This window comes from Rhipicephalus microplus, chromosome 1 (genome assembly GCF_043290135.1).
Source record: "Rhipicephalus microplus isolate Deutch F79 chromosome 1, USDA_Rmic, whole genome shotgun sequence".
NCBI classification, from domain to species: Eukaryota; Metazoa; Arthropoda; class Arachnida; order Ixodida; family Ixodidae; genus Rhipicephalus; species Rhipicephalus microplus.
Window position 1 is genome coordinate 173302078 of NC_134700.1, and position 17149 is coordinate 173319226.

The 17149-nt window shown below is 44.9% G+C and overlaps 1 protein-coding gene across 2 annotated transcripts; it reads left to right on the forward strand.

Annotated features, from left to right (window-relative positions):
• The first annotated feature begins 315 nt into the window (after positions 1–315).
• On the forward strand, positions 316–16923 carry LOC119178358 (uncharacterized). Of its 2 annotated transcripts, XM_037429554.2 has the most exons (5): positions 316–510; positions 5724–5872; positions 9216–9283; positions 10648–10734; positions 14333–16923. In XM_037429554.2, exons 1-5 carry the CDS (start codon positions 394–396, stop codon positions 14461–14463), a joined length of 552 nt encoding a protein of 183 aa, XP_037285451.2. In that variant the 5' UTR covers positions 316–393; the 3' UTR covers positions 14464–16923. The 2 variants fall into 2 exon arrangements, with proteins under 2 accessions (XP_037285451.2, XP_075744377.1); XM_075888262.1 differs by lacking the exon at positions 5724–5872 and having other exon boundaries at positions 359–510.
• The last annotated feature ends 226 nt before the right edge of the window (positions 16924–17149 follow it).

Here is a 17149-nt window from a genome sequence, read left to right on the forward strand (position 1 = left end):
ACGGTGCATGACACTCAACCTATATTTAGACACCCGAGACCGTCACTCTGAGCCCCAAATCACAGGTGTTGCATGACAACGGCGGCAAAATATTCCATTTTACGTCCTGCTTCATTTTGTACAAGTGTGGACCATTAATCAGTTGGGCAAAAGAAGGGGTGGGGAGAAAGGAGAAATTCATACAACCCTCATGTGCCTGCGTGAAACGTTTTCATTTTTTAAACAACAGCACATCACGGGAAAATGTAAGACAATAATTGGATTGTCAAAGGTAAAATCAGTTGGAATTTGACGAACAAGAGTTCAAATAGCTGCTTCCAGCTTTCACAGACTTAAACTCCGTGACTCGGAACATTGAGGCACCAAGTTCTCTCCGTGTTACTGGGTCGTGAAATGGCAGCGTTTTCACGAACTATACTCGTCCAGATATTAGCATTCAAACTTTTCTTCATACTTCTAGGCCTCGCAGCAGATCATCAGTCGAAGGACGATGTCGTTGACGCATTCAAGGTATTCAAATGCTTTTGCAATTTATAGTACGGGACAAGCATTTACACCCGCTAAAGCAAATTCGACAATCATGTTCATCGTTTCTCTTCGTTACGCGGACATGGCGTGGTGGATGCTGGCCTATCGTGGGCGCACTTCTACGTGCGCTGACTTGTTCTACGTACATTTAGTGCTTAGCTGGTAAATAACTTAAGAAACAGAGTCCAAAGGACCCACGTGTGGGCGCTGCACCTTCTTCTGTCCGCAAAAAAGTGTAAATATGTCCTGAAATTCGGCAGATCACACCTACCTAGGGAATCGATGTTATGCGAAGCATGCGGAGGCAAGGTGACTGTGTTGTAATTTTGTTGTTGAAAGAAACGCTACGAAATGACACTAAAGGTAGCGTCAACACCTGTGCGTAATGTTGTGCGGACACGTATAAGTTAAACAGTTGCAAGGTTACTGTTGCGTAACGACGCCAGCACCAACATAGGTATTAGCAAAATCAGAAGCGGTAAGCTGATATGTAGCGCTTGTGCCAGCGAGGATGATGCCCGTGGACACTGCTAGATAAAAGAGCTTCAGTGTATGGTGCTTCAGCAGATTCGTAGTTAACCTGACGTGACAGCTGTATGATAGGAGTTCATATGTAATGTTTATAAGATTGGATATCCAGCACTGCAACCACAATTGACGTTTCACAGACATTACGCTCTACTTCAAAAGCGGTTCCGAGACCTGGCGTAGCACTGAGGTAATATACTTGGCTGCGACGCAGAATGCCGGGGTTCGATTCCTGCTTAGACTTTTCGAAATTTCGTCTATGCGTTCCATGGGTCAAGGCTGCCGATGCCAGCTTTTAGGGGCGAAGATCCTCAGCGATGACCTTGTTAGTGTCCATCGTGCCCCACAAAACCATGCACAGCAACACAACAACAAAAAAACGAAAAAATATGCGTACACACGTGACTTTAACTATACGACAGCCAATACATGATCACTCGCACCATTAATCTGTCCGTACGTCCATTCATTCATCCATAATTCATCCAACATCTGTTCATCCATCCGCCCGTGCATGCCTGCTATCGTCAGTGCATCCCTGGACCCGCCCACCTGTGCACCCATGCGCGGGTGTCCGTGCTTTGTACCAGTCGGCGATTTCAACATAGACATTACGAACCTTAGGACCTATAGTTTCGCTCACTCATAGTCAATAATTTTGTGGAGATGCACTGATTTTAATGTGAAGCAGCTCTTTGACTATCGTATACAATACTGTACTTCCATGCGTTCGTACAAACGTGCCGCACCGCGCTCGCTTGCCTCAGGTGTTGGAGCGGTACCATGTAGGTCGCGCCGCAGCTGCGCGTTGACGTCACGCTCCCGTCAGAGTGCGTTGGCATCACTCTCTCTGTCGCCTGCCTCGCGCTCTCCACAGCGCCGGCAGCTGCCACCTCCTCCGTTTGCCTGCAACACCTGCCTGTTCCGCCGCGGTAGTCTAGTGGCTAAGGTACTCGGCTGCTGACCCGCAGGTCGTCGGATCAAATCCCGGCTGTGGCAGCTGCATTTCCAATGGAGGCGGAAATGTTCTAGGCCTGTGTACTCATATTTGGGTGCACGTTAAAAAAACCCAGGTGGTCGAAATTTACGGAGCCCTCCACTATGGCATCTCTCATAACCATATGGTGGTTTTCAGACGTTAAAATCCACAGATCAATCAAATCCTCAAGCAACACCTGCCGCTACCACCGATCGCGAATCCTCTAGCGCTCACGGCAGCAGCCACGTTAGCGCCGTTCAACCCGTCACACCATCCATGCGCAACGCTGTAACTTCACATCCCATCTAGGTTCCCTTTTAGAAGATGGTGTAAATTTTTCTTACCGGTCTCGAATTAGATCTACCAATGTCTGTTTGCCCCAATCCTTGGTTGACAGAAACTGTAAATCACCTTCAGTTCATTGAGCTTAACTATTGTTGATCTTAACCCGACGTGACGGCTGTATTGTAGGACTACGTATGTAATGATTATAGCGAATGACGGGGCTTTAAAATTTCGCCTTCACAAGTTGAATGCAGAGCGACATCCTGTTATAGCGACTTCCTGCGTACTTCAAGCACAGTGCGATAGTGACATCCGGCGTACTTCAAACACTTAGTGCATGAAACCTTTTCGAATTTACTATGCACCGCTACGTGGCCTTAAGAAGATAGGTGCAGTAGCGTGTGTGCCTTTTGTAGTGGGGTACCGCCATTGAACAATGCAGCCATTATGAGGAATACATATTCTGACGCCCGTTGGTAATGGACGCTTGACCATGCAATATTTCTCCAATATTTCATGTTGCGTTGTGAAGCATATATACAGGACGCGTGTGTTTGGGAAGGATAAAAGGTACTTCCACTGCATTGCCCAAGCAGAGGAAGTTCTTTTCGCTGTTTTCACAAGCAGAGGCATGGCCGTGTGGAGGAACATCTGCTTTCCACACGAAAAACCCAGGCTAAAATCTCACTCAGACCCCAGCAACCCTTGTTTGACCCCACTCTGCTCGATGATTCTTTAATTTTATTTTATTTACGTCGTTCTCAATTTTAGGTCATGCATAAGACGATTTTTCACTCAAAGCAGCGATGCTAACACCGACGCCAACACCGACGCCAACACCGACGCCAACACCGACGCCAACACCGACGCCGACACAGAAATTTCTGCAAAACGAGCTCTTTAGCGCTATCGAATTAAAATTGGATAGCAATTACTGCGTCTTAGATGGACGCTTCACGAACACTACGATCTATTTGAAAAGCAGTTGCGAGACCTGGCGTGGCTATGTGGTAGAATATTTGGTGGCACGCAGGATGCTGGACATTGGTTCCTGCTTTGACCCTGACTTTTTTTTTATACATTGCTCGGGTCAACGCAACCAATGCAAGTCTTTTTCTTAACGCTCATGTGTTAAAATTACGTATGTGTGTTCTCGCCGTTTCTGGGTAGATATGAAGTGCATGTGGCACATGCCTGCTCCCGGGTATTTGCCACTGTTTGGTGAAGAGTGTTTGACGACATACGCGACAGAATTGTGACATTAGGGAGCTTTAGAATAGCACACCGCGAGGCCTTGCGGTGCGATCGCTGTCCACTGCGCATGCCTCGTAACGCGAGTCGGCGTTCGCGTTCGCTGACCGCACGCAAAAATACAAAATTGCGTGCGGTGATGGTGGCCCGCATGTGGCCCGCAAGCGCTGGTTTCGAGGCTGCGGTGTCGCTGCGATCGTGCGTTGCGTATCGCAGCAGGGAAAACGCTATTCTAAAACTCATATGGCACCTGCTACGCCCTCAACGCCCGCAGCGCTTGCAAACGGTATTCTAAAACTCCCTATTATTCATGTCATGACCAATGAGTCGTATTCGTGAAACAATGTTGCCCACCCATACTAATTGTGCTTCACCCCAAATAAGGTGGTGATCACGAGAGCACCTAGACGTAGGTGGCTAGATAGATAGATAGATAGATAGATAGATAGATAGATAGATAGATAGATAGATAGATAGATAGATTGATTGATTGATTGATTTAAAAAGTGCTTGAAGAATGCCGAAAATGCCCCACATTTAAAATGTGGAGAGCACCACGAGACTACAGCTGAAACAATGTGGTGCTCTCCGCATTTCAGCTGACTTCAGCTGAAACAACAGCTTTCATTCATTAGCGTAGCAGCGTCGTACACAATTGCAGACCTGGCCGTATGGCTGTAGGCGCAAGGCTGACGACATGTTCAGTTAAAAGCAGAAGTTGCTTGAAATGAACTCGTTAAACGACACCTTGCAGTGAAGTCATGCTTTTCAGGACTTCCCTTCATATTAATGCAACCGTTGCACCTCTTTCTAATATGTGACATGGTCAACGTTCGCGTGCGATTGCGGTCATAAAAAACATGACGTGCGTGTATATATGGTGTTACTGGATAAATACGTGAGTGCTGTAAAATAGAAAATGCTTAGCGGACCCTAATGACGAGAGATAATTACGTAGCTTGTCACACTATTGATTGAAGTTTTACAGTGACAAACGACTTCAGTTTTCGTTCAACTTAAGATGTCAGTTCTAGTAGAAAGTTCATGCATTGAGAGCAAAAACGATGCATGTGAATGTCTTTTTGCGGTGTTCGTAGTGTTATCAATGTAATACGGGTGTTATTCTCGATACTGGAAATCTTTACAAGCTTTCTCTAGAAATAAGGGTCGTGTAGTCATCGCAAATAAAATCTATGTCCGGCGCAAATACTTCAGTTAAACTTAGTGTTGGGTTAGTTGGTGCTTGTTAAAAGAAAAGTGCTTGTTACGGAAATACTTCACCACAGCTGAAGCTACACTGAAGCTGAACTTGAGCGATGCTAAGCGACATATTTTGAAATGCAAATATTGATACTCATATACATTTGACTTGGATGTAACAGGCTTTTTCGGAGGTACTTGCACGATAACACTAAAGATTATCCCAGAATACAGATACAGAAATACAGATGGTGGATTTTTTTTATGCTCAACGACATTTTTTAGTCCAGCATAATGTTGTGCATCATGTTACAGTGGATTAGAACCTGCTTGTCAATTATATCACTCGAATCACTAACGACTATAAGGTGATCACACGCAAGCTGCGTTTTTCTGAGAAAGTTGCTGTGCTAATTAGCAGCTTGTCAAATCAGGTTTCCTGATGGCCCCGCCGTGGTGGAGTGGAGTGGCCAAGGTACTCGAATGCTGACCCTCAGGTCACAGGATCGAATCTCGGGTGCGGCGACTGCGTTTCCGATGGAGGCGGAAATGTTGTCGGCCCGTGTGCTCCGATTTGGGTGCACGGTAAAGAACCCCAGGTTGTCGAAATTTCCGGAGCCCTCCACTACGGCGTCTATCATATACATATGGTGTTCTTGGGACATTGAACACCATATATCTATCAAGGTTTCCTGATAACAGCGATGTTTCAACTTCAATTTAAGGACTGCAATACAGAATAGTCTCTCTATTACAGGAGAGAATTAAAAGTTGGTGTTTTATTAAATAACTTGACCATTTGGTAAGCGCCCTAAAAAGTTGTTGGACTTACACTTCTATAAAGACATCTATGGCGACGCATTTGAGAAGTTTTTACTTGGAGTATCTCTACAATGTATATTCTAATCAAAGTTATGCCGAGTTTTCACGGAGTTCAATTTCTATATTCCAGGCTATGGCAGCGTTTCCTTATGCGGTTGCTCTAGCGGACACTGATTGGGATGGAGACCTTGATTGCATGGTTGCAGTTCGAAGAGAATACAGCAACGACCCACCCAGAGTTGTGTTTGATACTTTTATGAAACGCCTCAACGGTGAAATGTAAGCTAATTTTCCTCGAGCACAAATAATCAATACATAACCCAATGTGCACAACCTATAAAGAAGCATGACCTCAAGTAGCAAGATATGCTCAGCCTTACTTAGGGTTTCTTAAATAAGATTTCATTGATTGATTGATTGATTGATTGATATGTAGGGTTTAACGTCCTAAAACAACCATATGATTATGAGAACCGCCGTAGTAGAGGGCTCCAGAAATTTCTATCACTTGGGGTATTTTAACTTGCACCCAACTCTGAGCAACCGGGCCTACAGCTTTTTCGTCCCCATCGAAAATGCAGCCGCTGAAGCCGTGATTCAATCTTGTGACCTGTGGGTCAGCAGCCGAGTACCTTACCCACTAGACCACCATGGCGGGGCTTCGTAACTAAGAAAATTACAAGTGGCACCCCATGCCTATAGTTCTCTAAATCCGCGTGTAAGTGCAAATTTAATACTCCAAGACAGAAAATAAACAACATGGTGGGCCTGACCGAGAGGCAGATACCCATGAAAGCAGAGAAAACAGCAAGACCATAAAACATTTATGTGCACAGCCTACATCACACCTGCCTCTCACGTGCATGGGGCAGATATTAGACTTATTGCTTTCAAGCGAGTGGTCACACGGGTACACGATTTGTACCAATCAATCATTCTCCACTGCTTCATTCAATTACCGCACGGACTTTGATCCGGTTCGCCCGACCCACATCGAAATGGGATGGGGTTAGTGTTTTGCGGTGTCATGCGTGCTGTAGTGAAGAGATAGTGTCCCTTGTTTATTGGGCAGACTTTGTTGCTACGTTCACGCAAGCGGCAGTTCACGCATTTGCTTGTTTGCCCGACATGAAATTTACCACAGGTTAGTGTTATTTTGTAGGCGACACACCGTGTACTTTTGTAGTATTGATGGTGATTGTTTATCTGGCGCCCATTGTTTCTTCCAGTCACAGGACGTAGCTTTTATAATCGTTTTTATCCGCTGAGACGGATAACTTCAAGAAACCACTGAATGCAGCGGAAAAATCAGCGCATTCAGTTGTTTTTCCACACAAGGTGATACACCATGAATATACGGAAAAGTGGCTATCTTATTTTAGCTGCACTCAGACGCGGCGTTCACCAGCTCAAGCGAGACCTCGTACTATTTAGTATGTCCTATGCTACTAAAGCCACCACATACGATCTCAAGTAAGCTCCGACCTACGTGTCGCGTGCTTACTGCTACGTAGAGAATATTACAATGTACCTAAAGTGTGACAACATGGCTCTCAGTGAAATAGTCAGTGAAACTTTTGAAATGTTTGATGGACTTGTGAACCGCGTGCACGGATGCTTCTTCATCCATAACATTTGGTATGTTAAAAATTAGTGCGAAGGGTCATTACAAAGCTGTGTTTAAAGAATGCTTTCGAGCATTGTTGATTTTGAGCGTGCATACTATAGATAAATACTGCAAGCAGAAAGTTAGCCTCCTTGAAAAGTGCTTTCCGCAGTCCACCCACTTTTCCTAGACAGAATATCGCCAGCCGTGTTTAAAAATATATTCACAATTTGGCATAAGAGAGCTTCACTGCAGAATGGTAAAATCTCTCCGGTTGGCATGAAAATAAAAAAACCTGTCTATCACTGCATCCTGCTGACTACGCAAAACAAGTGGGCAAGCCCCACTGCGATAATATACCACTCCTCACATCACTCCTACGATTGACTGTTCCCCCAATTCAAAAGGACGCGCAGTACTGTTCTCGCAACTGTTACCACTTCGTTCACCCTCTTCACTTAAAAAACTTCATTCCACTTCATTCAGGCACTACGCATGCCACCAGCTTCGTTTTTTCTTCAGTGTCTGCCAAGCGGGGGTAGCTGAATATTTCCACCTTCTTTAGATCGGTCTTCAAATCTGTAGTTTAGGTCAATTTGTTTCAGTTCGTTCTATGCTTATCTGTTTTTCGTTTACTTGGCTGTTTGTTTTGCACGGAGCACTTTATGGGACCGGGTGGTTGCATTCGGTCGTAGGATGTTAGCTCTCGTATATAGGCGTAAAGTGGGAAAAACATACAGCCTAAATATTTGAGCGCACACTATAATTTATACGAAGGTCTTTTTCGTCTTGTTCTTAACGCACCTCAATGATCATATATTTTTTTACGTAGCTGACATATCTAACATTCTGCGTACGGAAGATGACAAAGAAGAAGGCTTGTCTCTCCGCTGTGCCTACATCTTGGTCAATTCCAAACGCATCCGCGTAAATATAACTCTTAACTAGGCACAAGGCGTGTCATTTTAATGTAGTAATACTAACGCGGGTGATCCTCTATTTAGCGTAGCACTCCGAACACACCCTCTAGAGAAATCTTCTTCCTTTCTTGTCCTTTCGGCACCTTGATGATCAATCTCCTATAGAGCTGACGTAGCAAATTGTTCTCGTTCACCTGTTGCCCATGGCGTATACCCACTACAGGGGATTGGCCAAGAATCAGGTGGTTTTCAAAAAAATGTGCAGATTTAGATGATCAAGAATTTAGATGATCAACAGCTACAGAACATAAGCATGGCGGAAAGCGATTGTAAGTTATCATGGTAGGCTATGCAAGATCGCCGAAAAAACCTTAGACTGAAATTTTTTCACGCTGTGTGCAATTTTAAAATCGGCAATGAGCTAGAAAAGTATATCAAGTTACCCGTTTACATTTCATCGAGACGTGACCATGCACTAAAAGTTGGCGAATTCTCTTTTAGAGGTAACGTCTTAAGTTTTGTTTTTTTATTACACGAGCCATTAGAGAATGGAATGCTCTATCGCCTGACGTTGTAAACATTTTGGAGAACGATGTATTTTGCTATGCTTTGTGAGTGCGTTTACTTCGTATATTTTTATATGTAACTCCCCTGCGGTAATGCCCAATGGGGCAATGCAGGTATGCAATAAATAAATAAATAAATAAATAAACAAATGATTTGTAGGCTTTAACGTCCCGAAACCCCCATATGATTATAAGAGGCGCCGTAGTAAAAGGCTCCGGAAAATTCGACCACCTGGGGTTCTTTAACGTGCACCCAAATCTGAGCACACCGGCCTACAGCATTTTCACCTCCATCGAAAATGCAGCCACCGTAGCCGGGATTCAATCTCGCGACCTGCGGGTCAGCAGCCGAAAACCTTAGCCACTAGACCACCATCGCGAAGCAAAGTAAATAAATAAATAAATAAAGTATATATATTTATTCATTCACTTGTATTTTTTTGCAATGTATAGATGTTCTCCAAATTTTTTTTGTATCGGGGTCAAAATACTGCGCTTTAGCGTGTAAATTTTTCTGATAATTATTACAGCCGCCAAATTACCTACCACATCAAGCCTGGTCCTACAATTGACTCAGTGGAGTTCACTGTCAACGATGGTAAATATGGTCTTGAAGTGCATGTGTATGCCTACGATAATAAAATTTTGATTTTTGGAGAGTCAAGGGGATTCTATGAACACTGGAGAGGCACCTGCGCTGAACAGTACTAAATTTATCGGCAGTATTCGATCGATCCGTCACCCTTGACGGCCTGAGTTTGATTCTCACTGGGACCGGGAAACCTACTTTATTTTATTTGGATATTTTTCATTTTCTTTCGGTCACGAAGAAGATGATTTTTCGCTGACAACTAACAACGTCCACTCTTACATACACGCCGATTCCGGAATTTTCGCGAAACGAGCTGTTTCACGTAGTCGCGTTAACAAAGTTTATGGCCAGCGATTGGAGACATTGACATTGTTGAGAGCCGCCACAAAATACTGCTACGGAAGCTGAAATTGGGAGCTCAATGCAGGTATCGTTGGCGAGGCGAACTTTCCGAGTCACTCGCAGTTTGTGTGCCAACTACAAACGTTTTGTGAAGGAGCTTTCACGAATTGCTCAGCCGCACCTCATGAAGACCGACGTGTAATTCCTGTGGGCAACGGCATAAATCTAAGCATTGCAAGAAAGAAAACGGCTCCCCCAGGAGCATCCGATACATGAAGACTTCAATTATTACACCGACACGAAAAATGCCTACTTCACTGCCCTTCACCTTGAACAAGCATTTACGCATAGCCTAAAGAGTAAGACACCCTTATTCGTATTAGGAGAGCTCCGATTCGCAATGCAGTCCCGAAAAAAAAAAAACTTTTATTCATTATATTTCGGTGGTCGTGAGCCCTGCGTCAAGAGCGGGTTTTCGCAACACCAGCTTCCGAAGTCCGTCTATTCATAGGTCAGTCCCAGGGGCCAATTTAACAGATACTTGGTAAAACAGATAAGACCGGAATAAAAGTTTGACTGAGCTAGGTTGAACCACACTAGTCCCTTTGGTGTCGGCGCCGTGACAAATCTGCTTTCACGGGCATCTGTTGTCCGGGAATTCCGTTCGACAGCGAGAACCTACAAAGCTCAAAAAGTAATTTTCAAACCTGCTGTTCATTTCTTGCAGTGGGTAGCCTCTCGTATTAGCGGTGTGCTTGCGCTTGAGCAATCGCCTTGTTCACCAGGCATTATAATTTTTTAGGCTGTTGTAGTAAATAATACGTATCTTACCACTCTGCTTCTTTTTAAAAAGAACGGGCACAAGATGTGGGCAAAGCTCCGAACAACATGAAACTTGTGAATTTAAGATGGCTTCGTCAAGATGTAAATGCCTTTAAACATACTACCTAACGCGCATTGAGCGTGCCTCTGCTTCTCCAAAATGTGTTGTGCATACGCATTCATTGAAATTGTTAACAATTGCACAGATTATGACCACGTGTTAGAAGGCCACTTCTTCTTCTCAGACTACAAGGACTGTCTCATCATGGAATTCCCCATTGATAACAAGCCAAGTAAGTTTACTGCCAGCATAGCAGTCCTTGGTATTCTTACAGAAGCAACCTGCGGAAATAAATTTAGCAATCACCTAGAATGACCAAACTTTCTACCAGGCCTGTCAACAAACCTAGTTGTCATGAATTTCAAACTGCTGATGCCAAGGCACAAACGCTAATTGTAAAAGTACATACGTGATATCTTATAATTAGCTTTCGTAGTGTTATTATGCAGGAAGGAGTGAGTGTGTGTGCTAATTGCTCTGCCATTTCACGTATTCTTCTCAATTGCTTTATCAAATAAATTTATTCTTTGTTTATTCCTTATGTGTATGCTGTTTTGCGAGCATAATTATATGTAGTTATAACAAAATAATAAGTTTTTAATGTTGCACAATTTCTTTAACATACTTTTGTACATACAGCTATTTTTTGATAAATAAATAAATACGATGACTGTTTTTTTTTCAATAACCAAAGTAATTCCAGTTTTCCTTAGGCTAGTAACTCAGATATATGGACTTCTACTATCACGTTTTTGTTCAGGAATTCTGAATTCAGAAGTTAAGAATTCATATTTGAAATGCTGCATACTGCTATTGAAGCACGCAGCATTGTTCCTTTAAGGTTCGTCTTCGTACAATGATGCACTCCTTACCTATGCAAGTTGAGTAATACGCCAATGAAAAATGTGCACTTTATCTTCGTAGTCAGTGGATCCTTTGACATTATGGACGCTGTAGTAGTTTTTCGCCAATATAAATTGTTGTGTCTATAAGCATGTTCGCTGATCAGCAATTCCCTCTATTGCTCAGCTAATACATCACCACCTATTGTTCATAAGAATGATTTTTGCTGCAAGCACACGCTGTTGTCTCTTTCATTATTCAAACAAGTCACGATGCTCCCGCTGGCTTCGCTGGCTGCACTGTACGCTGAATAATCAACATGTAGGTCCCACAAGACTCACACGTAGGCATTGAGGCAGACATACAACAAGCCGCGAGTATAGTTGACCACTCGGTCCACCAGTGCGGGCTTCAGTGGTAACATTCCAAATCACAATTAATGCACATACGCCCCTCACAAAAGTGCGTCACTAAAAGTGACCTTTCACTGTAGACAGGTGTAATCCAAGGACTAAATAGAAGCACAGGTACTGAAGCTTATTTTATACAAACAAAACGATCAAACACAAGATTCGCCAAGTACGGCAAGGCGTGAGACTAAGTGAGCTGCATGTTCCGCTGGGGACGAAGCAAAATAAGGGAGAAGGCAGGGAGGTCAACCAGAAAGACATCCGGTTGGCTACCCTACACTGGGGGATTAGGGAAGGGGACAAGAAAGACAAGAAAGAGGGAAGAGAGGGAAAAGAAAAAAAGAGTGGGGGAGGGACTGACAGTCATTTCACTGCAGCGTGTAGAACTCTACCGCATGTCAGAGGCGTTCACATAAGCCTGTCTTTCTCAGGAAACACAGCAGGGCTTTCACTGCCTTGTTGGCTGTCGAGGCATGTGTACGTTGCTGTAATAGCACCTGCGCAGAAATAGGCCGATCATCCAGACGCTGCATTGCGTTGTCAAGTACTTGTCTATCTGAGGCAAATTGAGGACAATGACAGAGCAGGTGTTCGATATTTTCGTCGGTGCCGCAAACATCGCACGCCGCACTGTCAGTTTTCCGATTAACGGGGTGTAAGCATTCATGAAAGCAACTCCCAGCCAAAGGCAATAGAGAGGCGAAGCTGCACGTCGATGTAGGCCGGGTGGAGGCCGGAGTTGTAGTGAAGGGTCGAGCTCGTGCAGTCTTGTACGTCGTATGCTTGGTGTGTTTCACTCAGTCAGTGCGAGAAGGTTCCGCTGGGTCTTTAATAAACACGGCAGGCCATGGTGCAAGGAGGCCTGGCAGCTGGCACAGGCAGCCAGTAGATTATTTCTATTATTTTTTTTGCTTCCACCTAAATAGCGAGAAGAGAGGCCATCTTTCACCAAATCGTACAGCGAGCTCTTGCCCTCCACCTGAATTCATTGAACCACCAAGCCCAGGGCGTGGTGAACACCTTAATTCTGGGAACTTTGAGGGATATACCACAAAAATCCCCGCGCCTGACTCCCATAGGGAGTAGCGGGTCACTGTCCATTAGCCTAACTACATATTCAGCCCACCAACATCAAGGAAGATAGCGTTCAACTCCTATTCGAGAAGACGTATGCCTTCCACAAGTACCCTCCCACAAACAACGTGACAAAATAACCGGATGATGGCCGGCGACTGGCACAGGCAGAAACTCTAGCTGTCCACCATTATGAATCAAAACTCGTCGTGTCCTACGAGGTCACCTCTAGCCGACAATTATTAGCACGTAGTGGCTATCAGGCAAACCCCACCAACCACCCTGTAGTTGGACTTCCTGCTCACATGGAGCTAGGAGGCAATGTGGCAGCTGGTGCCGCAAATCACACGATCTCTTAGCGGGCGTTCCCACTCGATTTACCTGATCAGCACCAACTGCAATGAAATCGTGTGTACTTTTATGCAAAAATGTGCAGCATTACCAATCTAACCACAGCGTTTCATTCTATCCACGTAACCGGTAATGTAAAGTGGTGAAGCTGCTTTTCCTCCAACTCTACAAAAACACTATGCTGTACCTGGCAGTTCTCAAATCCTTTAACTGCGTGCCTTTCCCGGCAGTTGCTCACACTGTATGAAGATGTATTCACACGTCTACTAAATGGTGTGTGCCTGCTTCGACCAAGGCAAAAAATGCCTTGGTCGGAACATTCTCCCTTGATTGTAGGAGCCCTGCCATTCAGGGGGTGGTCCCTGCACACTTACTTTGTTAACTAGTTTGCCACAACGAGCACCGCTTACAAGAATGCGCCACTACGGCTTCAATATACCTACACTTTTACTCAGATGTACCCTACAGCCTATTAAGCGAAATGAAAGCAGAGAGCACCCATTCAAATACATTCACCCAGGTTGCATGATCTGCCCTCGTCATCTCTTTGGCAAACAGTTTTCCTCTCCGCACAGAGGATAATTAATCATGCGCAGAATAAGTGCGGAATTAAAGCATTTCCGCACATCACCAGGTTAACAACGCGGACACTTTGTTTAAACCGCTACGCTCGTATCAAACCATTTCCTCGTCTTAGGGAAGACAGTACAAGGTGGCTTAAGAAAGAATGCCTCCAACTAATAGAAGCGCAACAACATACCAGATTTTTTGTGTTCAATGTGCCCCAGTGGTGCCGATGTAGGAGTCTAACGTGCGTCTTGCCAGACACCAATAAAGTTTCACACCCACCAACCCATTTTGTAAAGACACAGAACAATTGCCTATTTTCACTGCTATTATCTTGCTCTCAGGGCTGTGGGCCAATTGAAAGTGCTACTTCTGATCAACGTGTGCTATCAGGGACCCTCAACGGAGTGCCGCTTTGGGAGTATTTCGGTCGTAATCGCAACATTTTCTTTCGAAACTGGCTGATCTGTCAGAACCTAAAGAGGAGTTAAAATGCTACTTTATTCGTTATTTGCACCAATCTCGCGGCCCGCAAGTCTTAAAATCACTGAATTCATTTACCTCACTTTGTTGTTTTTTCCGCAGTGTGTGCGATGTGGACCCTGAAGACAATAGCCGGCGACATTCCAGCCATCTGCACAGAAAAACTTCTAGCCAGCTGTGAGGGTGCTGTAATAGCTTACGACGAGGATACGTGTGGACCACTTGGCATTTAATATTTGTGTACTTGAACATGATCAACTTCTAAACAAAAAGGTATTGCGCTGTGCAGGAGAAACACAATTGAATTGATAATTTTACGACGCATCCGCGCTAGAGCGCTGCATGAGCCTAGGCCGGCCCGAAAACGTGGATCCACCCGACCCGCAGCCGGGTCTAACCGGGTAACGGATTTGTGGATCAGGCACGGGCCTGGCCTGGCTTACACACGGGTCTGAGTCAGGCCCGTGTTGGCCCCTGGTTTCATGCATATCGGTATAATGGCGAGGGTACGCTGTATGGCTCTGTTGTCTGAACTTGTCATTCAACTTATTTTGTCGACTGAATAGCTCAGACCTTTTGGAATGAAACCTATAGCAGTAGGACAAGTCTGATCCACCTGAAATTTTCTTCCACACGAGCGCTTGCCCTGTTGAAAGACGGCTTATGCTTTACTTTCCACCTTTGCTTCCCCACGTTAGTCCCTGCCTTTTCCTTTCTGCCACACATCTCATTCTTCTCTGCTGTTGCCGCTACGAGCTGCAAGCCTGCAACCGCAACCATGAGCCAGAGACGGCCGCCAGACTTCGCTATCTTGTTCGAAATGACGGCTTCGGCCATTGGTGGGTAGGCAACCCACTTTCCCGCTTCCGGTCTTTTAAAGGAGCAGTGACACCAAGTTTCAATCTCGAGATGTTGCATTCATTCTATTGCTTGGTACGCATGAGTTCTTTGACCACAGTATGAATGACATTTGTTGCGTAAAAGTTATTTTATTTCGAGCGCAAAGAGCATTCAAAGGGACAGCGGCACGTTCGCGGCCATGAGACATCAACAGAATTTCGACGTGTTCACTGGCCATGGCTCCGGCACTGAGGGACGATATGCGAGCAGTGATGACGTCGACAATTTTAGTGTTATCGCAATGCCTCGTGGTGTCTACATGTGGTACCATCTGGCGCCGAAGCCTGGCCCCCTAGCAACGGCTTCACTACCTTTGTTTTGGTCAGTCCGTGTGGCGCGCTCGTGTGATTCGTGCGTTTTCGTTGTGCCGCTGCGGGTGAATTGTCATGGAGTCGTCAGCACGATTGTGATACTTGGAAGCCACGGTCATCGCGGACAACTGACGCGAACGCGCTGCAGCGTTCATATGTCTTACCAGCCAGCGTGGCACTATAGAGCGTCTACAGCTACCCGGTGGCTGCTCGGTCCGGTGACGATTTCAGAATCACTGCTCAGAAGAGGATCAAACCTAAAATAATTCGCCACGCCGCGAGTTGCCACGATTCCGTGTTCTTCAGTGTTCTTACTCTTTTAACTCTTGACATCACTTGTGGAAACTGACAATGGCCGCGATGACAAAGGGGGTGGGGAGGGGGTAGGGTGAAAAGACGTGCCTATATAGGAATGCGTGCTGAGCAGACAAAATATCACCTAAAACTTGCCTCACTATTTCGTGCGACCACGTGACCAGATGGAGCGGGACCACGCAGCGCTGAAAATTGGTGGTCTTTGTTCCCGTTTTGAATGGGGTTAAATACTGGTCATGTTAATCTATACTAAAATATTTATCCGTCCCTCTGCTGTGTTATTAGTACCGAATCATTACTAGGGGATCGATAACTACACGTTGACACAAAAAGCATGACATGCTTCAAGTTAATCTCACTGCTCTTTTCAACAGATCACTCTCCAGACGCCCGACACGCCCTGTTTGACAGGGAGGGCTAAGTAAGCCGCCAGCTCTCTCTCTCTCTCTCTTTCACTTCGGAGCTCTGATACAAAGTTGTTTGAGAAACCTTTCGTGCATTCTTGTTTTAAGCCATGGCACATTGAAAGCTTGAAGGCTGTCAGGAGAAGACAACGAGATAGGCATCTTGAGACAACAGTGAGGACGGTAGCCCACTCGCTAATTGGTGTTGCTCGCTTTAACAGCTCCATGGCACTGGGGTGGTGGCGACTTGGGAACGAAGGGTGCGTCAAGGAACGTTCCATTTTTATGAGTGAAAACATAGTGCACGCGCTTTTCCCATCCTCAACACTCTTCGCTCTTTTAGGGTGCTTCTGTAAGCATTCTGGGCACGTTTCCTCTCACTATACCTGGCACATTTTGTTCGTAGTTGCGCACACAGATTTATAGTTTTATTTGTGATCATCGAGGGTAGTGATGGTTCTTCACTTTTGCAAATATTGTTTTTTTTTGTGAAGGGCACTGAGTGCTGCTAGGCACCAGTGGAATACATAAAAGCTTACCTCAATACAGTGTCTGTTAGGTGTAGTTTGCTGATTATTAATTTCACGCATATCAATATTTCCTCATGTTTTCTCTTCTAAGTGTAAGCAATGAATAATGGCACTTATCCTGTGGCATGCACGAGAACGAAGTTATCTCTGTCTTGTTTTATGATGTCCTATGGCAAAAAAAAAAAAAACATGGACAGAACGTTATTTTAATAAATCTTTCTTCACCACCCACATATTAAGAGTGTGTATTTGCTCAGCCACCACCATAGAAATTACTTTTTATACCTTCATACCTATAAACGTGAAGCATATTATATACGAATTGACAGGTAAATCTCCACACCTTTCTTCATCAGAAGACATGCCTTTCATGCCGTGTATTGCTCTCATAGCATCCACGCATTTCTGAGGAATGTTCGCCATGGCTTCCCCCACAGTCACCCAGAAGACGCATGCTCA

Coding starts and splice junctions, on each gene's coding strand:
- LOC119178358 (XM_037429554.2), top strand. CDS start 394: ATGGCAGCGTTTTCACGAACTATACTCGTCCAGATATTAGCATTCAAA. Junction 5,873..9,215: donor AAACGCCTCAACGGTGAAAT/GTAAGCTAATTT, acceptor TAATTATTACAG/CCGCCAAATTACCTACCACA. Junction 9,284..10,647: donor GGAGTTCACTGTCAACGATG/GTAAATATGGTC, acceptor ACAATTGCACAG/ATTATGACCACGTGTTAGAA.